The following is a 23404-nucleotide window of genomic DNA, read 5'->3' on the forward strand; positions in this document are numbered from 1 at the left end:
TAACAATTACATTTTTATGTTTTAGTTGAGATCTGGGTTACAAAAATCCTTTCTTTATCCATTGCAAACATGTATTCACACCCTTTGTATATTATCACATTACGTAAGTAAAAGCCATAAGAAAGAAAACATTATTCAAAATGTTGCCTGTGCATTATGTCAATAACAGCAGTCACACACTACTAACAAACAGCCTTTTCCGATAACAGCATCTGTCACCCTTCAGGATGAAAGCCTGACCCCCCCGGGAGCATGGACAGCACCGTATCAACCTCACTTCCTGCTAGAGGAGAAGCTGTAACAACATAAGCTATCTATGGACTCAAATAAATCACAGCACAGTATGGCAGATTATGGCACAGCATGCTGCCAGCAGAGTAAGACATGATACCCAAAAAGGAAAGGACTTTCACTTTCTGTGATGTCTTCCATTATGAGGCCAGAGTTGTTTTTTTTTGGCAAACACCTGTTTTTTTATTGCAGAACTGTAGTACAATGATATTATTAGCTTCAAATGGCAAAAAGGCAGTTTACATGACAAAAAATGATGGGAAAATGTTAAATCTAGATGAATTGACTTAAACTTAAGTTTGTTTTCCCCATTTTGTAACTTAGGAAGTCAAAATTGCTTTGATTATATCTTATATTATATCTAAAATGTTTAACATATAATAAAGTGCACAGAAATAGTACATGAATAATCACAGCTATCTTGTCGGTCAACAAAATATACAGCGACCCTCTCAGTCACACCTCATACAAATGCACAGGTGTTTTGTTTTAACAATGAAGGCCTTCCATATCCATGTAACGAAACTCATCGAACCAATATCAATCAAACAATAAGAATGACACCTTTTGTTGCTCCTACACTATTCTAGTTGTCAATAAATAATTCCTTTAATATTGCACAGTTCAGGAGAAAGATGCAGCCACAGAAATGTATATATTGGATTCTATAAGACATTTTCAGGCACCAGTCTGTCCCAGATTGTTAAGGAGAAACACAGTACCTGATAGGTCTCGTTGTTGGACACCAGTTCGTAGATAGGTGCAGCCTTGGTGATCTGCAGCAGGACAGGCTCAGACTGCTGACGCCCTTGCGAAGTCCTCGGGCTCATGTGGCAGAGGTGGCAGGAACGCGGGCACTGGCCTTGGCTGTTGCAGTCCATGCGGACGCCGGCGGCCATGCGCTTTGCACCTGTGTCCAGCAGACTGGCGATGTAGGCGGGGTAGGTCAGCGTCCTCGGCTCCTTCTCCCGCTCTTCTGACTCCTCGGAAGGCGAGTTACCTGATAGACAGAAGGAAATTGTTCAAATAAGATTATAATGCTTCTGGCTCCCTTTAAAGACGGTTTCATAGATAAAACAAAAAGGGATTTATACAACTCATGTTGTATCTTACTTAAGTGTAGCAAAACCTATCAGGTATGAAATTAATTGGTAGATGCTTCAGTCCAAAATAAGACCAATTATTTCAAAGATTTTCAGTTTTTGAGCCATGACAAAGGCTAAAATATGGCTTTTAAGGCTTGTTTTCATAGCGTAGTCGATTGCTTGAAATACCTTTTAATACTGTGACAGTTGTTGATCACTTGCAAGCAGTGAAGAATCTATGACGGTATTCAACATTAAAATAAAATGCTTTTTCATATATACTCACACATGCACTATCTTCAACATATCCCCAAATGATTACACTTATAGCTGACATAAAGAAGGTATGCAAATGTATCAAGGCAATTATAACAAAATTAACCTATTAAAAACAAATCGAAAACATCATGTATACAACTATGACAACAACGATGAGGTCCATGTTCCTCATTAGGACATTAGGGCTGAAACTGAGATTTTCTTCCAGTCATTAGAATGATTGCAAACATATAAAGCATCAGAAAGAGTTCAATGTCCCCTGTAGCAAAGAAGGTGAATGGGAAGGCCTTTACTGAACAATGAAACATTTACTATGTTTTTATGGGCTATTATTGACCTTAAGGATTTTTTCCCCCCAGCTCACTTTATAGGGCTTGATTCAACCCCTCGAAAACATTACGAGTAAGATATCGTATAAAAGAGTAAGATGAAACATGATATTCCCCCGATCTTTCTTACAGTAAAGTTATTTTTATAAGAAAGGAATATTTCAGTGAATGCAGAAATGTATACTTGAACAAACCGGCTTAGGTACTATTTATATATATTTGTCATATTTTTTTCGAAAGACTGGAACAGAGACACTATGTTTGGGTCAAGCCCGTTGTCTGGTTTGTGTATTTTTTTCTCATTTAGTGTGACTTTGTTATCATTGATATGTCACCTATACAAAGCAGAATCAGGTATTTTAAACATAAAGGTGTGTCCCAGTGTGGTAAGAGATTTAGAAAGTTTCAGGGTAAAAAATGATCTCTCTATCTCCTGATCCATCTATTTAAAAAACTGTCTGAAAATGATCTAGTCGGATTCGGCCACGTTGTGTCACAACTGTTTTTTGGGTTGGGGCACTAACCAACCAAGGTAACACCTGTCCACCTTATCACCTGAATCTCCTCCTAGAGCAACATTGTGGTTTTTGTTGCCCAAACACTTGTCGGGCAGCACCTCATTTGCATCTAACGCTACATATACAGAATCAGCACTTTTGGAACAGGGCTGAAAAAGAGGAGTATATGGCATGTTACAATGCATGATCTGTTTGGTATTTCAAGCCAAACACTTCAGAGAAATGTTTTGTGTATATCTGACAGCTACAATATATTGTTTAAAAACAGTATTACCTTTAAATATGTGATACAAATGTTATTTTCTTCCAGTCAGATTGTGAGAAGTTCGAGAGCACTGAGAGAGGGAAACATGCTTAATGCAGCACTTTGATGCTATTTCTCCTTTTTAAAAGGAGGAATTTTTCCAATTACCATTTGAGGAGACTGCTTGGCTGTGAGAAAACAGAGGCAATTTAAAAGCTCAAGCACCAATTAGGGAATAGGCTTGTTGTGCGAGCTGCCTTTGATGGAATACATCTCAGGTTTATGAACCATGGGCGAGCACAGGAGCCAAGGGACCAACACGTGTGCGCGAGTATCAAGGTAATTTTTCTAAGAATAATTTAATACTTTTTGTTGCACAACACTGTCAAATTGATCTTTTGCACTTTACTTTTTCTTTTTATCCAAGGTACCCTATGTTTGATTCTGTTTATCCTTTGTGTGGTTTGAGCTTTGTAGGAATAGGAACTAACCGAATAAAGGTAATTGTATTTATGTAAATTGGGATAAACACACAAATCCTTACTTAATACTCAAAGTCAAAAAAGTCAAATACATTCCTGCATTTAAGAATTTAACAAAAACAACATTGCTGATAATGTAAATAATAAAAATAAGCAGAGAAATATGAAGGCCATGCATAGAGCATTATAATATCTCCATGGATTACCATAATGATTGCATTTAAAGGTAAACAAGTGTGTGTGTGTGTGTGTGTGTGTGTGTGTGTGTGTGTGTGTGTGTGTGTGTGTGTGTGTGTGTGTGTGTGTGTGTGTGTGTGTGTGTGTGTGTGTCTGTACTTGAGTGTATGTGACGTGCCATTAAAAGGAGATTAAGAATCAAAGTGCTGCAACAACAATTTTCAGTGTTTACTTTTGCGTGTCAGTAATTAACGCCTCGTTGATTATAGCTCATAGCACACGCATTTTTTTTTGTCGGACAGCTGTTCATTCTCACTGGTTTTCCAAAAACATCAACATTAACAATTTTCAGTTAATTTCTGCTGGTTTAAAGGTTTATGAAGTTTCTGTCTTTCTTCAGGCATTCTGATAAGATAAATGATGCAGTTTAAAATGAAAATGAAAAATGAAAAATGTAATCGACTTTGGAAACTAATCTATGAATACAACAAAAATTGTCAACTAACTACTTCATAATCAATTTTTAAAAATATGTTCACGCAAAAAAGGCAAAGGGTTATTATTAGTACCAGACACATTTATGCTCTCCGTAAAATGGTACAACGGTGTCAGTTTGAGTTTGTTTATGATTCGATATTTGAGCACACATATTGACACACTAGAACATAAGCTCTGAAGCACCAAGGTATACAACTGACACAACATAAAACAAAATAGGTACTAATTTTTCAGAAATAAATCAGCACAAACCACTGGTCCCTTTGTGATTCTGCAGATACAGACCATGATGTACCTTGGCTCTTTATTTAAATTGACTAACACAGCAAACCAATAGGAGAAGGGGGGGGGGCACATAACAACCCAAATTAACCAATAGTGCAAACAAAGACAAAAAACTCCTGACCTAGGCAGCGTTTGTCAGGTGTAATGAATAGATGTCTCCTTTAATAACATGGCAGCTTCCAGAAACAGTAACAGTGTGGATCCATTTGCAGTGTACATCTGAATCAAAATCCCACAAAATATAAATATTCCATGTTTTATAATATTGTTCATTTGTAATCCCCTCACTATTTGGGAGTCTATTTGCATGCCGCTGGTTGTTGTTTACGTCCTTGACGATGTAAGCATGCAGATCAAGGCCTTGTGATTGGGTCACTGAGACAAATCGACTGATAAGCCCTTACCGATCAGAGGAGGCTGTGGGTAAATGAGGTCTGATAGAGGGGGCGGGTCACGTAGATAGAGGGTGAACAATACAAACTGGTTCATCTCGACCCCTGGGTGGCATTGGCGTGTGCGAGCATAACATGTCTGAGTAGACGCACTCTGAAGAAGAATAGGCTTTTAAGTAAATCAATGAGAAACAGAAAACACCTAGGAAGAAAGAATGCTATCTAGAAACCCTGTGATTATGTCTGGATGCAGGATACAAAATATCTGTATTCACCGACTGCTTCTTCCGTATGTTGCCAAGGATGTCAATGTCCTTGCACTCCTGACCGGCCAGACTTTAATCTGTCAAACTGGCTCTCTTCCCACTAATCAGCTCCCATCATTCTATCTTTACTTGCCACCTCCCGGCAGATGGAAATTAAAAGTGGCAGTTACATTAGGACAGCTGGATGCCTTTCAGGGCAAAGAAGATTGTCAATGATTAGTTCAGTTTAGTTTTGGTTTAGTTCAGTGTCAGCTGGGACCGCAGGGGGATATTGAAATGGATGAGCAGCCCAGGCTAAAGACACCTAATGGCTAAATATATACAATATATTATCACAGCCTGACTTTTCCTCCAAATGTACATTTTAGGGGCTAAACAGATATATTATGTAAGTTCACAAAGCAAGACTATAAGTGTATAAAAAATAAGGGCACATTAATTAACTTACAAACCAAAAGTTAAACTCTTAAGCATGAACGCACACGCTAAGTCCAATACAATCTACTCCAAAATTAAGTTGGATATGTCTGTTGAAAGACAAGGTTTTATTACAAATATTGTGATGAACATACACCTTCTATGGTGTGATAATAAACATCACTAAGTGGATTTGCCCTCCACTTGTTTTACTACATGTAAATGCATTCTATTTGAGGAGATTAACTATACATATATTTTGTATAAAGGCTTGTGGCCATGGTGGATGCAGTTAGGCAAGCCTGCTCAAACATTTGATTTGATCCTCCTTAAATTGATGTGTTTGAAGATGACAGAGATGAGCTGGTGTCCCATGCTTAATCTTTTGTACTGTAAATCTTGGAATCTAATACATTCTGACTTTGATTTTGTTCATAGTCTTAAAGGAGGGGCTCACTGGGTTCAAAATCAACCATTCGCAACTTAAAAAAATAACACGACAGGAAAAGGAAAAAAGGCTATGAAAACACAATGACTAACAGTACCCATTAAAACCACACAAGATCTGTTTATAGATGTGCCATCAATGGACACAACTGCAGTCATTTTGCAAGACAACTCTTTTTCCTTTGAACGCAGAGGAAACCTGGCCTTGCAGAACTCTTGTTAAAGCCTCTTATAGAATAACAGACAAACTTCAGGAGTCGACTCACCCCACCAGCTCCTGTGGTGGAGAGTCGGTGGGGTATCAAACTCCTGAGCTCGAGGACTGATTTATTTATTGACAGGCCGATGGCAAGGACAAAGCTTGTCTCAGGTGGCTATATGATAAGAAGTGGCCTTTTAAGTCTTAAACTGACTCTCAAAAATCATATTGAATCCCAATGCACATGCATCTTCTGCAAAAATGGAGGTAGTGCATTCAGGGACATGATGTTGCAGGATAATACATGTTTTTGTAGATAAATGTTGCCATTCCAACTCCGTGTCTTCCCAAGGTGAATCATGGGTTATTGCTGTGAGGTAAAAATATTCTTCTCAAATACTTCTCCTGTATTTTTCTGTCACACAAAAGAAAACAACTTCTTCTTTGAACTTCACTTAACATCCTTCTCCTTGTGTGATTCTTAGCTTTCCTTTGTCTCTTTTTGCGTCTCATCTCCCTGATTCACTCACTCTCTTATCCTGTTAAAAGCACATCTTTCACAATGCAAATACATGTGTGGTAGGTGTGAGGCAGGATAGCTGTGAGATTATCATCCTTTTTTGCTTCCATTTCCTAAAAAAACAAGTAAACTATTGCTTTCATCTCACATTTCCCGACACTTTCTCTGCTTTTGCATTCTTCTAATTACTCTCCTTTACTCACTTTATCACATCCCCCTTTTTATTTCTGTCAGTTTATGGTTCTCTTGATGTCTACATGGTGAATTCACACATTTAATCATCTAAAGCATCTAAACTGCTGTCAACTTCAACCCTCGCACACAACACACTCCTGCTTTATGGGGAGCATAATGACTAGATGTGTATTGGTTTGAATTGAATAAATCACAAGGAAAAGGCACACACACAAATATGTGAAGAAACCAACTTTGTGTGTTGGTCTTCCTCTTTAAAACTGTGGAGGCTTCTGCTAATGAAGTAGAGCAGGTTGTCCACCACTAGGAAGATACTGAACCCCACATATTTACATGAAGGCACAGCTATATGTGTGGGGGTGTGTGCAAATGGTAATTACATTGCATTCTGATAGCCAATTTAGAAATTATTTCCAGTGAATAAATGTGTAGGAGAACATGTTAACATTGTTATAGCACTTTGAAGGTGTCAAAAGACTAGTGAGGCGGTTTATACAATAAATGCACACCCATTCACACCATTACTCCAGGGTGCAGTGAAGGTAAGGGTTAACATTTCAGGATATTTATCACAACATAAGGCCTGAAAACCAATCTTTCCAACAAGCTGAGCCCTAATACGCTTTTCTAAACTGTGGACGCAAGACAGATGCACCATGGGAAAGTTGCTGCAAGAGCGTGTATTAATATATGTCTTAATCATTGGGTTTGTGTGTGAGTGTGTCGGGATGAAGCTGGGATTTTGGTGCTTCTTTGACCCCTGCTGTACCAAGTGGAGTGACTCATCATCTCTGTAGCACACACCAGATGGAGCTCAAAGCGATCTAGATTCATATAATAGCTCTCCATCTACCCCTTCCTCCCACACTTCGCAATGACAGCTAACGCACGCAAGCTGACTCAAGTTGGCCCTCCTGTTTACAGAAATATACTTTCAAGTGTTTATGGGTAAGAGAGACACTTAAAGATGTTTGTGTTAAGGTGGTACAGCAGTAAGGAGTGGGAGCCTTCATTTCCTATTTCTCGCGAGCACCGCAGATCCTCTCCATTATATCGCCTTTCATCAATTTCTTTGTGAAGCGATGACTCATTTTATCACCATTCATCTTTGTGATCAAAGTGCAATGATTTAAGTCTCTGACACCATCAGCCTCCCTTTAAAACCAAAGCTCTCAAACTAAACGCCTCACTTTGTGCTCCTGAATTTCCCAGCGTAACCCCATCTCCCCATCCTGTGCAGAATACCATTTACTGTGACTCCGCTGCCTTCAGTTATTTAGAAATAATCGGATGTAGGCACTAGATGGTGCTAGTGGATCACGACAAGTATTAGGAAAGAGTTATCAGAGTACATGCTGCAGAAAAAAAACAGGCCAAATTCTACCTAACCTTTTAAATGTGCTCGGCCAAGATGAACATTATATGGTTATGAAACCCAATCATGTGCTCCTGCTGATCTGAGAATCTCTGAAATAAAAGCAGGCAGTTGTAAATGGGAACGCAGTGAGATGGAAATCGGCATTATAATATTTTGGAGATCACGCCTTCTTTATGTAGAGGAAAATGATAAACAGAATTAGAGGTAGCAAAGCGAACGATGATAAACAATCCTCTCTTTCTGTCTCTGTGATACATTCAAAACTCCAAACCTGCGCAAAGGAATACATCATCAAATCTGTGGGACAGGCCAATCTTTTAGTGTTTTTCTCTTGGTGTGAGGATTATATGTGTGTGCGTGTTTGAAGCTGCAGCATCTCTGTATAACACACAGCAGCGGAGAGATGCTATGCCTGTATCAAACCGAAACGGATTGTAAATAAAAAGTATGCATGTTTCCCTCGACTGCAAGGCCCCACTGAGATCTGCATGATTGCATCAGTGTGGAGGATATGAGAGAAAGAAGTGAGGCATTTGTTTGTCATTGTTGGTGTGTCTGCCTGTGTGTGTGAGAAGGGAGGAAGTGACATGGCAGGGGCACAGTGTGAATTTGTTTGTTTTTTTATGCAAGTGAGAAACTGATAGGTTGAGATGGGTGAGAAGTAAGTGTGGGTAGTGCTGCAGGATATGCATTACCATGTGCACGCTCTGAACTCCCATGAGAATCCATTTCAGGAGCACGATCAGCCACTTCAACAACACAGTCGGCACCAACACACAAACTCCCAGGAAGCTGAATGTATTGAACATATGTATGAACTAATCTGTGCAAGTGTGTAGAAATAACCCATTTATTACCATTTTGCAATGATTTTCCACATTGAAAGTAAACAAAAACAGCATCAAACAGAAAAAAACAGACTGGTAATGATAACAAGAATAATACAGATTAAGAGTAATAATCAAATTGAATTCAAATATAGCATTTATTGATTTAATTAATACTTTGTATTGCTTCCAGATAGGAATTACCATTTAAATGAACCTTGTGAATTAATGTTGGCCTTGGTAAATATAAGCAAATGAAATGGGCATTAGACAGGTCAACATTTAACCATAGACTTGAGTTTGACCTATGTTTCCACCTCTGTTGAAGTATACTCAACCAAGAAACCAAACGTTTGCTGCTCCCTGACCGATCCTCAACCACAAAGCGAAACATTCCCCATCATATCAATTTCCAAATCGCTAATTTACTGTTGGAGCGAATAATTAACCCGGGATTCATCACTAACCTCGCATTAAGGACTAAGCACTGGGGGAAGGCTAATGCTGAGGAAAACATATTATAGTAATCCGCCAGATAATTTACTGGTAATTACTAATCTGTTTACTGGTGAATAATGGCTACTCTGCATCACCTTGTAGTCATAATGACTCCAGAGCTCTTCAGCTATATTATTTTAAAAAAACATTTCACTTAATATGACATGTTGTCTGTGCTAGACCCTGTTGGGATCAATAAAATACTTGAGCAAAAAAGAGAATATTCAAATGTTTAGACAGCTAAAGGATTTATTCAACAACAGGGCATGCTGCACTATATTATTCCTTGTTTTGCTGTTGGGTATTTTCAATAGTTTTCAGAAAGATGTACTGCAGTTTTGTCGAGGCTTTATGTGTGAATGGTGCTCTTATGCGTCTCAGACCATCAGGAGGTCCAGTGTGTTTGCTGCAGGCCAGATATGCTAAGCGATCTTCTGAGCTCAGTGCTGTGCCTCCTGAACTGCTGGTGCAACGCTTAAAGGGAGAGATGATTCCGCTGGCACTGCTTTATTCTGCACACACAAATACAATTAACCATGAAACTTCACTTAAAAGGCCCCTGGATACATGTTTTCTCAATCGGCTCCTGACTATGTGCAGAGAGATGTTGCATGAACATGCGGTTTTTGCATTTATGCTGAAATAGAAGATTTTATCTTAATTTACAAAATGAATATCTCTATTTGAGTTTTTGTGTGGTCTCTTTGAAACTGATTTCAAAAGGCTTAGTTGGAAAAAATTGACCATGTGACTTAAGGTAAACATCTTGGGGTTGGTTGCCGTGTTGCTATGTAATCGAATGTGATAGAGCTAGTTTCTGTGTGTCTCCACCACTCCATATTAAATATTTTCTGGTCTGTATCTGCGCAGTCACTATCATAAAGGCAAAATGCGACCAAACCATACCCTACAGACCAAACGAAACAAATTTGCTGTGTTGTTTTTATGAAATATTTTTTTCAGACGGTTGCTCATTTAAATGATTAAAATGTGTGAATTTGAGAAATATTTAAGTTTAATCTTCTTTTTAAAGGATTACAAAACTAAACGTTACAGATCATTGTTTGTTCATTTGACAAAATTCGAAGGCATAACAAAAAAATATTTTCAGGGATTCATCTTGAAAAGTCCAGGATCTATTTACCTCATGGTCCCCTTACAACAATCACCACTCAACCAAAGCACACCCCAACACAACAATTAACTCCCATATAATATGCCAGAATAAAGAAATATGTTCGGCCACTTTCGGAGTCTACTTAATTTGAAGAGGCATTCCACTTCACAGGTTCCACAGGTTAGCTAGCTCTGATATAGTGATTACAAAATACCTTCTGTATTTTATTTCTTTTACTGGTCTGCAAGAATATTTCATACGGGAACCATCTGGCTATTCATGCATTGCAATGCAGAACCGGATGATACGGTTCACATGAGCTGAGAATTGCAAATAAAATGTCCTCAGGTCACCTTCAAACACTGCTGTATGAAGGTGGTAAGCTGTTGTGCAATACAAAGAAATCATAAGTATTTGTGAATGTGTTTTCAAAATCCCTTTCAGATTTGACTTCAATCATCACTGTAGGGCAAAGCAAGGAAAATATGGTGAGATATTGTGATTTGGAAGAATATCATTTTTTTATCACTGGCTGTGACATGACCCTACCCACCTGCTTTTATGACTATTTGAACTGTGTATAAAGAAACATTCATTTCAATGCCAAGAGTTCAAGAGAATCACTAATACCAAACTATTTTTTATTGGCTTTCGTCTGAAAGTTGGCATATGAGGAAAAGGAAGGTGCTATAAAAGCTGATGGAAAGGATTTCCACATTTCTACATTTTTAGACACGTTTTGGCATTTAATATCGAATGCTGTGCGAAAAAAGAAAGAAACGTTACTCAGGAATGGATGAACAGATAAAGAAGATGGAAAATATCTACTTGCATCATAGATAGGGAGCAACACAACCTAAAGTTATCTCAAAGTTCAATATGGCTTTAATGCAGCGATGCATCTGCAGCATTACCCTGCCCCCAACCCCTTTTTACCTTTGCAGGCATTCACATTCAATCCTAGCTGAGCAGGGCCCTTCAATCAGTTTTATCCTGCTTCATCAAACCCACCTCTATAACCAGCCATTGAACGGTAATCTACAGCAGCATCAGCAGACAGGGCTTGCTAAGCTATGATGGAAGCTTTATGTTGAAAGCTGTATGTGGAGCGTGGCATGCTGAGCAGACGGTGTTTGTCTAAGTGCTGATTAGGGCAGCTGACCGCGGCCCGACAGGCCCATTAGGGACGTCTCCTTCATGGGCGCTTAAGGGCCCGTAATGCTGTTCATCTGTCAGAATGTTTCATTGCATGTTCATCAGCTCAACTTCTGTTTCTTTCACTTTGTCTCCTCACCTTTTTTCATGCACGCTCTATATGTTTTCTAGCGAGCTGTACTCAACATGGATGAACCCTTCAACTGACAACAACAGCTTGTTAAGGGATTCAGAAACTACATGGGGTGTTCTGATATCAATTCATCGAGATTTAATTAGCGTTCACTGTCTTTGCAAGTGGCCTCTTATGGAAAATCATCAGCATTGGCATTAGTCTTAAGGCATTCCTAGCAGCCTGAGTGGTGAAAATGATCTTTTCAAAATGGTCAAAGCTAATCTAAATAAATAATTATCTAGAGTAACCATTTCTATCTTTGTGTTTTTGTTTTGTTTTTATTTTTGTTGATATCCTACTAATGTTCCATAGCAGGTATGTTTATCAAGGACCTACAGTGCTGAAAATGGAAACGTGTGCAGAAACTGCAGTTCCTATACTTCCACTTAAGCTTGCTCTGAAAGCGAGTTAATCCCCTTCCTGGTAAATTGTCTTATTAACAGTAACACCAGACCTGTATCAACTCTAACAATACTCCACTTATTTGCTGTTTTTGAATAAGGCGGTGTCATCCCTGCCAAAATGACAAAGGCAGAAGTCGCCCTCTTGAGCTTCCTGTATGCTCTTCTAAAAACATATACGGTAGCTGACGTCCCTATTATTAAAAAGTCTATCGTTTTTTCACAACATAAACAGGAAAAGGGAATGCATGTCAAACCAAGTCGCAAAACGTTGATTCTTAACATAATCCAATAATTGAACTACATTCAGGGAAAGCTCATAGTCTAGTTTAGACAATGACAAGTGCACTTGAGACAGCACATGTGGACTCGACTAAAATGTACCCAAAAGAAAATGTAACTGATTGCTAGGAAAGTTATCCATGAACAGCTAACAACTTATCTTAACACAAGCAACTTGGGTTTATCTCACAGGAGGTTTGACTTCAGAGTAAATAATCACCAAAACATTCCCCTTAAACCTAATAGAGCAAAAACTTTCAGTACCGTAAGCCAGTATCCACAGTGATATGTTATTTCTACCACTTGTTTCTCTGCCTTTTTCCCTATTACTTCTTTTTCAATCCGCCATATGTGCTATTCAACCAACATCACGGTGGGTTTGTTGAGAGATCTTGGCCAAGAGCGATTTATCACTTTTCCCCCTGCATGCTTCACAGTCAAACATTACACCACAGGCTCTTTTCCCTCACAGATGTGTGAATTGTTGTGGGCTATAATGCAGAGCGGTGTGAGGTCGCCTGCAGCTAGAGGCCAGAGTAATGTAGTGTAGCAAAATGTTTCTTAGCTGATGGTGGTCTCCAGTCTCTTTCTGTTGCATCCCTTTATGGAAGCAGTGCTATTGGCGTTAATGAACCTCGGATCCAGTAGAGAGACAACTGAATAAGGTTTAATGAAGTTGGAACACTTCTGGTGGTTGAGAAAAAAAAACATCAAGCCTGAGTAGAAAAAGTCAGGTTTTAGAAACAGTGCTGTTTAAGACCTTAGACGTTTGAATATAAGTCAAAAAAACACTATGATATGAATCTACAGCGGTAGTTTTTTCCACAGAGGAACAGGGATTTAAGAATTTGTTTCTATTTCCTTTTATTCTAGGGGCTATCATTGTGAACATGATAGTTGACCTGGTCATTAAACCTACATTTCTCCCTTAAAAAGTCAGATTTTTAAAAATATTTAAACACATTATCCCATTTCAGTATCACTTGTCAGTAAAGCAACACTAATGCTTAGAGGAAATAGAAAAAGTGAAGCTAACCAGATAAAAACACCCAATGTTTTTAACTGTATTAATTCAGTACCATTATATGTGTTAGACATCTTGGTATAGGTGATGTAATACTGAATAAATAAATGATATAACATACAGGGGAGACGAAAGGGAATTAATAATAGTACTTTATTGATTTCAAAACCCTCACTAAACACAAATAATTATAAAGTCAAACACATCCATAACCCATGGGAGCATTGTAGGGTTGAAAGCCATTGTTTTAACTTACAGTATAATGAGCAGAGATTTTTATTACCTCCCACTTATCGCTAACAAACTGAGCACACACAAAAGGTCACTGAGCTTCTGTGAAGATTGCTGCTGAATGGTGGTGTGAAAAGGTCACATTACATTAGAAAACTCAAATAGCTTCTAAATGAAAGTACCAATATTTATATGAATTAGAAACGGCTTCAGATATGAATATGCAGGGAAGGGGAACAAATAATATAAATACAGTATAACATCATTTCCATTTTAAAAGATAGGCCTACGCCATTTGACATATAAAATAAGGATATCAGCATCTATTGCTAATAATAATACCTCATCATGTGAATGAAAATTGGCATTACTGTAGATTGAATAACACACAGCTCTAACAAGGTACTGGTTGCAGGACGGCTTTAAAAAGAAACAAAATCAACTAGGAAATGCCCCAAGCATTCATAATGGTGAAGCATAACAGATTAATCATTCAAAAAGCCTAATTCCCATAATGACTACATTTATGACGGTCACTTAATACAGGTGGCTGATCTTTGCAGATTCTCTTAAAAAGGATGAATCCTTTCTACACGTGGATGTGGACCCATCAAGTGACAAGGAAAAGATAAGAAAAAGGCAATTAACTCGAGAGCCATGTGGAAGAGAAGATATTATCTCATACAAATTAGTAAAACTAGAGGAAGAAAGCAAAAATAATACTAAAATATGGAAGTACCAGGGTGTCACTTTAGTGATATTTTGTCTTGGAGGAAAAAGCAGGATGTTTAAGTACCCAAAGCTTGAGCAATAATTTTCCCGCCAATCATATGCAATCTACAAAAAATAGCCTACAGTAACATTTTTTGCTCTTAAGCAACAAAAAGCACATGGCAGTGACAACACCACTATGTTAATGAGAGTTTTTAAGGAGGCAGATTGGTCCAATGCAACTTAGCATGAAGTTCTGATAGGAACTTTGGTGATAAAAAAGCTCATCTCCTTCCTATCCAAGTACAACGTGAGAGCCATCACCTTGGACATGCTAACTACAGTGGCAGCGCCAGAAATGACTCTCATTCAGGAGTGTTGGTGTGTGCCTCCTACAGTTTCCACTTGCATTGGACATACACACACACACACACACACACAAAACACTCACAGGAGACAAAAATTACCAATGAACGGTGTGAACCATAAAGGTCGAAGGTGCCATGGGGGATTTCTTTTTTTTTCACACCGATAAAGATCAATTTGAGCGTCTGAGGCTGTTGGTAATAAGATATAAGATGGTTGTAGGGGGACTTGTCTGCCAAAAATCTATAGCAGGGGCCATCAATTTTACCCTGCCAACTGGGAGTTACAGTGAAGATTCGACAGCCAGCACACACTCACACACACACCCACACAATATAATAAATTGGGTTTAAACCTGGTTCTAGTTTCCCTGGGATCTGGCAGTGTGGAGCTGTGTACTGCGATATTTCTCATCTAAAACTTTTTCCTGTATTTTTTTTATCATCTAAATATTCATTCTCTAACTGTAATTCTGCTGTGGGCAGCCAAGGTGCATTTGGGGCCAGGACCTTATCTCTCCAAATGAGAATGGCAGCTGGCATTTTCTTCTCACGAAGATTACAGAGAGACCGAGGGAGGGAAAGTTTTCCTAGCAAGACTTTTATCGGACACGGCGTTGACCTTCACGGTGGGCTGTGACACCGCCCTACGAATAAAACTCATCCAAACAAGCGAAGGGAGAAATTGAAAAAGGTTCTGTGAAAGGCATCTTTATCTTATCATCCACATATTAACGCCCTTTAAAGGGCCCTACTATGCTTACTGGGGGTTTCCCTTTCCTTTCCTATGGTGTGTTAAAACATTTTTTGTGCTTGTAAATGGTCTGTCAAAGCTAAAATCCCAAAGATCCCAATCGCCTCAATTGGACTCCTTTGTTTACTCCTGTTTACTTTACATCACTATGTAACACTCGGTTTTAATGGCGAGCACCCCAACACATTGTAAGAGATAGGATAAGGGGCGGGACATCCCTAAGCCGTTGACCAATCACAGCAGAGCCGACTAGCTAACCAATCAGAGCAGACTGGGCTCTGGTTTCAGACAAAGGGGGAAAGGAGGTGCTGCAGTACAGGCAGTATCAGAAAAACATAGAACTTTTTGAACAATAAAGCATGAAAACATGTCACAGGAGAGGCACAAAATACAAATATGAACCTGGAAATGTGCATACTAGGGCCCCTTTAAGAGTCAGCATGACTGTCAGACATTTCTACACTACAACAATATATTTTATAAGTTAGATAATCATTTATCAAGATTAAAGATCCATATATATATATATATATATTATTTATACAAAATACATGACACATCGTATGGTTTAACACTTATTTCATCAAGCTCGGAAGATTATTATATATTTTAAAATATAATTTAGTATTTTGGAGCATATTGGGTTTCATTCAATTTATAAAGACTGAGCTTCAGATGGTTTGGTTTTTATTCAGCTTTTAAAATGAGTCAGGGCCGCCAACTCTCATGCATTAACACCTCTCGCAGGCTTTAACGTCCATTTTTATCTCTGGTGGAAAACTAATTTGATGAAGTTGCCTCTCGAAAAGAGGACACAGAGAGAGCAGGCACACACAAGAAAGAGCATCATTATTATCAATTGGCTTTTGCATATAAACTACAGAAAAATAACCTTTAAGATTGTATTTTAAGAGACATATGTGGCTAAACATCCTGACTCCTGAATCCTATCTCAATCGTACACCATCGACAGTCAGACTGGCTTATTTCAAGCAACAGAATGCTAAATGTTCTTACTCGTGTTTCAGCATTGATAGCTTGGAATAGTCCGCAGTGTGTGAATAGAAGCAAGACCAAAAAAAAAAAGAGTGGGAAAAAAAATATTGAATTGTCGAGTGCCTCATGTCCCGGCTTACATAGAGAGAACCTGTGTAAAGTTCACATCAGCATGAGAAGAAAAATCACTTTTATCCAGGGTGCGTTTCAATCACTTTTAATTACAGAGGCTCAGAAGCAGAGGCTTATTGAAAGCCGTTGACAAGCTATAGGGTTGAACATAAAATCTCTAGCCGTGTAGGTAGAATCAAAGCAAGATGAAAACACACTTCTCCTGGGACCAACTTTCTCCAGCAATTATCCTCCAACGGCTCATGTCACCTCGCATATTGTACAAATTTAGCATAATGGACTCACTGCCTGTCACTGTTAATTTGTGCATAACTGGTGTGCATCAAATCAAATTAATTGCTATAGTTGTATGTCGGACAAAATGTTCAGGTTTGAGTTAATGCGCCTAATTGATATCAGTTTGTACAGATTCAGTGCATGAAGAGACTATATCTTTTTTTTGTCCTAGGTTTTTATTTTCCAATATTTATTATCTCTCGAGAGGCTCCATATGAGGATGCTGTGGTTGAGTGTGTAAGAACACTGGAAAATTCAATTAAATGAGCTATTTCATACCAGTTTAGCTATTGATTCGACATGAAGCAGCATGGTGTGATTTGTCCGGCACTTTGGCTGGAAAGTCATTAAAATAGCAGGAAATTATTGAATTTCAGTGTTCTCACAAAATCCTAGTACAGATCTGCAATGAGTATGAATTGCAGCTTTTAAATATCTGAATATCTGAATACTGTTTACACATTTTGAATGGAAACATATAGATATACAGAAAAGTGTGAGAAGCAAAAACAAATAAAGGGGAATAATAATACAAAATATTGATTAGTTTCAAAATGCCTTAACATAATATATATTTTTGGAAAATGTTAAATAAATCCCCAGAAACCTTACATATACACTTTATATGGAGTTTTCCTTTCACATTTTTCCTACATTTCCATATTTCTTCATTGTTTGTCATGAAACAGCAAAAGATGTCAAGAAACAATGAAAGGAAATGAAAAAGGAAGGAAGAAAAGATTATACTGCACAGAGGTATTGATGAGAAATTGATGTGACGTTGGACGGCTTGAGAGGTTAAAAGGGGCAGTAGAGGCTAAGTTGCCATACCTCAATTTCTCTCACACACACACACACACACACACACACACACACACACACACACACACACACACACACACACACACACACACACACACACACACACACACACACACACACACACACACACACACACACACACACACACACACACACACACACACACACACACACACACACACTCTCTCTCTCTCTCTCTCTCTCTCTCTCTACCACTTCTGAGCGATTATAAATAACCCATGGAAGACGTTTCAGGGAGTGCAGCATTGCCACACGAGCTGTCCCAGCAAATAGAGTATAATAACCCCCATCCCCTTCCCCCCAAACACCACCACCACCACCAGCCTCCCCAGCTGCAGATCCAATTGGTGCAGCAGGGAATGTCAGTAATTAGGCAGATAGAAGAGTGTCCCTGCAATTACTGCCCGATATCGAGACATTCGTTAGGCTTGTTAGTGCAGAATGGTAGCTTCATTAGCAGAGGAGTGACAGCTAGCTACAGTAATAAGGTTGATTTATAACCACCATGCTGGTGACCTTTGTTGCACATCACCCGCCATCCCGTTATTCTCTGGTTTTCATCAAACGGAATTTCGTACAGAAACAATAATGAACACAATCTTCAGAGAAGAAATGTTTTTGTTAATGGGAGGATACTTATAGAGTGATAGCAAATGTCAAACTGCATTCACATGAGAGATGAAGATACATCTGTTCTAGGACATAGAGTAGTGGTGTGTCATTGTTCATAGACAGTCGTACAAATGTTTTTGAGCATTAATTCTTCAGTGAAAAGCTAACAATGATGTCATACAGTATGTGGAATAAATCCAGGGAGTTTCAGGTTCAGGATACATGCTGATTGAGAAGTTGGAGAAAATCTGGCTTTGATATGATGTATCTTCAGCCATGGAATTCGATACAAGATTTTCTTACCTCAACTTTTGACAAATCATGAGAAGGCTTTGTGAGACACCCCGCACAACTTTCAGTCCTACCACTGAGCTTACAGTATAGACACTGGATTCATGAGCAAGGGACACTTATTCCAGATAGGAAAACCAGTAGGAAATAGTAAAGGCACGTCATGTTTTAAATGGCCACTTTTTGCAAGTATTGATTAGGTCGTTGTAAGTATTTCAAATGAATGCAATTACAGATTGCACACTTAACATCTGCTAGGAAAAAGGACACACACTGCTCCTTTTTTTTACAATTCTAAAGTCTACATAAGAATACAAAATAACTATGATTAAGTGAATATCTGCAAACAAAGCCTTGCACTGAGGGTGATGATTGTAATGCCCTTTAGGCAGCAAACTTTAAAATGGTTTAAAGCCTAAGCATGTATGACTTTCGAAGCAGGTTTTTTTTAATAAAAAGTGACTTTGACATACCATTTTTTCAAATATACAGATTTCGTTTTGATTCCCTTAAGCACACACTGTTCATAACAGTGTTTATAATCCAACACCATTACATGTTGGAAGGGGATCACTTTAAAAAAGGTGAAAAAGATTCAGTCTTTTATAAAATCCAAAGACCTTCTTACGCAAGCACCTGAAGACTTATTTAAAGCGTACCTGCAGACGGCATTATCCTCCATTACATATAAAAGCAGCAGACTAGCTTAAGTGTTTACATTTAACCTTACATTTTGGAATGAATTCCTCTGGAAGACTGAACTGTTGTCATTTGTGGTTTAAGAGACAGACTGTTGTGAAATTTAGTTTTAAGAGAGCCAATTTCGCTGCAATTTTTGACACTCGGTCACTGGGAGCAGCCTGCTGATAACACTGTGTTCCAGGATTTTGTCAAACAGCATGTAAAGCGACTGCAACAAGGAGCAAACACTGTTTCCAAAGCTTAGATGACACCTCTCAAACATTATGCAAGTAAACACGGCTGCAGTCCTCTGCATACAAATGCACAAACAAAATATACGCTTTCACATCGAGCCCGTCTCTTTGCCTGCTCTCTTTTACACAAATAATTGTCAGTGATAATGTACGGAGGGGTAATATGCAGAGGCCTTGGCAGCTACAAGCAACACAACACAGCATCTGCATAGTTTTATTGTAACACAGAAGTCGAAGAAAATCAGCAGTGTTTGAAGAACGTTTGTTTAAAAATGAATATCTCAAAAATAATAATTTCCCTTTGTTCCTCCATGATATCATTTGGTATGGGTTTGTCCAAGTTATAAGACTGTTAAAGGCTATTTTTGCAAAAATAATTCATTCTTACTATTAATTACAGTGTCCTAACAAAACACCAGTGGGACCAGTGGCAGGTGCGGGAATGAGTAGAAGGCAAACTTTTATTAACCGCATGATAGACTGCAGGGGAAATGGGGAAGAGTACCCAATGTTCTGTTTAAAAGTGTTGCGTTTCGTTAAACATTTTTGTCAGTTTATTTTTTCTTTAAAGAAAAGGCGATCACGGAGCTTCAGTGTGGATGCGCGTTGATTCTTCTGACCACTCACAACAGCTGTCTTAGGGTAGCTTGGTGGGCCGCAGACTAATTGAGTTTGAGACCGAGAGTAACTCTTTAATGACTCATACTCATGTGTATTTAATTCTATAGAGAACAACTTAAATAATTAAATCAAGAATTTATCGACTTTTAGGGACGACCACCAAATTATTTATTATATAAGCGATGTGAAAAAAATGATTGTACTTATTATATCCTGCTTTATATTATATCCTGCTTTATATTTATCCTGCTTTATATTTATCCTGCTTTGTATTTATCCTGCTTTGTATTTAGTTTTTGTTAATATTTTCTGCACATTTTTGTCAAAAAATTTTATTTTATGGTATTGAACTATATTGCCTTGTTTTTATGCTGCTGCAACGTAAAGATTTCCCAAATTGGGATCAATAAGTAATTCTAAAACTTCTGTCTAGATTATCAAACAACCTTTCATTTTTGTCAGCTTTTCCTTGATGAGCTGCAGAATAGGGATATTTCAAAGAAAATATTTTGTACTGAAAAGAAAAGTCACAATGTGTAGCAACAGCTCCAGGGATTTGACTTTTTTTACTTGTTGGGATTGAGCAAATTGTTATTCATTTAACTGTTGTTTTTGTATTTTTCCGCACAAATAATACAAATCCAATAAAAGTCACACCAACCAAACACGTACGAAAAAACTTCCATATACGTAGAAACATCCTTGACAAGGTCAGTTTTTTAAATGTGATGTGTTTTTCCTCCTTTGATCAGAAGATGTTTTCACTACAACATAATACACAGCAATAATGGTTACTTTGGTCTTAATGAGGTATGCAGGATACTGGAAATTGATTTTCTGACTTCTACCACTTCTAAAATAAATGTATCTGATAGGATATCAGCGCAACCTTGGCTCATCTCACAACTTGGACTTCTTGCAAATCATAATAATTCCAAAGTATTTACGTATATCAGATCAATATGATCACTTTAATGTTTGGAATTTGAGGTTATATTTATATTAGGTGATTCATTACACGCAATATTTTGGGTTAATGCTGCCCCTAAAGTAATCGTTCTGTGAAACTTTATCCAGAACACACTCACAATATATCTATTTAGAGTTTGCACACCAAGAGTAAATGCTTTCTTCCTACAACTCAAGATATTTAAAGATCATTTTAGACTTTGCATGTCAAAAACTTAAATGTAACACCTTCTAGGACTTTTTTAAGGACCCTGCAGAAGCCTCAGTTAATGAAATATGTTTCTGCTTGGAGTTTGGCGTGTCTTATTGGACCAATTTTATAAATAGTGTGGGATGTGAAAAGTCGCAGGATGGCCACAAATAAATCACACTCGATTTGGAAGTGTCCAGTTTAATTGAGAATACTTTCAGCCTTCGTCTCTGCAGACACGTCATTAGCAGCTATCCATGTGGGTGTTAACCTCTGAGGTGTCAAATGACTGCTTTTAAAAAATGATGAAGATCCCTTTGCACAGCTTTTCACCCAAGATGATGTGCAATGAGTCCGGCACTAAAAATGTAAAAAAATACCTTCATCCTGCATACCTTGAAAAACTCAAAACTAATTTAAATGGAAATGTCAAAATGTGTTATTTAAGAATAATTATGAACTGGTTGAAATGATTCATTTAGACTGGATTTTTGGCATATCAAATAAGTACTTTTTTCAGTAAGTGGGTGGCTTAATTAACAGAGCTTATACAGAGGATACCATTAACCTTTATCCACCACAAAATGCTGCACCCAGAGTGAACTAAGCTGGTATCTTTTCGCCAAAAACACTTAAAACGTGATGTTTTTCTTTTCCATGATGTCAGTGGAACCGGTATATTTATCTGGGTAAAGATAGTAACCTCGGTAAACTGATTGTTCAGACCCAATTTATTGCAGCCATCCTTTTATAAGATTTTATTATTAAACTTCCATAGATGCAAGAACATTGCACCTTGTTTCTAAGGTTGATATTATTTGTCTTCCTTCTGGTTCACCATCCTTCCTTCTTCCTGTTTCTTAATTGTAAAAAATAATAGAAAGAGGCTGACATATTTGGATGTTATGGACGATTGGTTACAAATTATTTTGAGAAAATAAGACTCATTAATTAAATATAATTTAATAATATGTTTATCTTTTTAAGTTGAGCATATGGCCAAGTAGTTTTCCCACTTTACAAGGCAACTAAAAAACTAAGGGTAGGAGTCACTAGTAGTCACACTCATCGCTCACTGGCTTCCTACCCACTCGCTGTCAGTTATGCAAAACACAATATTTATTCAGCTTTTTCATTTCCTATTTCTGTTCTGTTTTTGGTAAATTTTGACTTGGTTAAAGATGATGCCATTCTGGTGCAGAAGACTAGAGAATAATCAGTCTAAATCGTGATTTTGGTCATCTGCCCTATTCAAATGGTTTATTCAGTGTTTGTAATGCCAAGTGATTAACTGAGCTCAGAGATTCAATTTTAGAAACCTTTCAGTTTAAACACCATAATTGAGTGACCTCTGTCAAATAATTTGAATTATGCAAAGATCATTCGTCAACTGGATTTCCAGATATTTGTATAGTCCAGAAACAAATATTTGAAGTAACCAATGCAAGCCAGAAGAGTTTTACAGCCTTCCTTACACAGTTTGACACTGTCCAAAAAAGAGCCAGTCTGACAGTCAGGCACAAATTAGACAGCCACAGATTTAGAAGCATACCCACATAACCAAACCCAGAAGAAGCATTGAGATAATGATGGAAAAGACACACACATACTCCATTTTATCTCAGGTTTTACATGTATGGAAACAAATATGAGGGCCACATTAGCGAATATTTTGTTAACATGTTGCTTTTCACACAAATATCTCGTTGGGGGCCGTGGATGGAGTTTACAGTAAACAGAGTACAAAACAGTAAGAAATAGGCATGGGCTAAGGTGTACTGCTTAAAGGTTTGTAGCTATCAGAGGAACAAGAAAAAGGCCAAAATAAAACACAATTAATTTATCCGTCTGAGAAAGAGGGTGGTGAGGTGCGATAGGCCTCTTCCCAGTGTTGATGCAGGTGTGTAATATCTCAAAGACACACATGCTTGTATCTAAATATAAAAATAAATCCATATTTTGATGGAGAATATTCTATCTGAAATATTTTTCTGTTC

At 37.9% G+C, this 23404-nt stretch overlaps 1 protein-coding gene across 2 annotated transcripts in view; it reads right to left on the reverse strand.

The window, feature by feature from the left end:
- Positions 1 to 23404, reverse strand: part of astn1 (astrotactin 1) — a 337331-nt gene that overhangs the window by 39272 nt on the left and 274655 nt on the right. For both annotated transcript variants that reach the window (XM_063885659.1, XM_063885658.1), the window contains one exon: positions 1014 to 1291. In XM_063885659.1, coding sequence (XP_063741729.1) covers positions 1014 to 1291 — 278 coding nt within the window. The remainder of the gene's footprint in view (positions 1 to 1013; positions 1292 to 23404) is intronic.

This window comes from Eleginops maclovinus, chromosome 6 (assembly GCF_036324505.1).
Source record: "Eleginops maclovinus isolate JMC-PN-2008 ecotype Puerto Natales chromosome 6, JC_Emac_rtc_rv5, whole genome shotgun sequence".
NCBI lineage: Eukaryota > Metazoa > Chordata > Actinopteri > Perciformes > Eleginopidae > Eleginops > Eleginops maclovinus.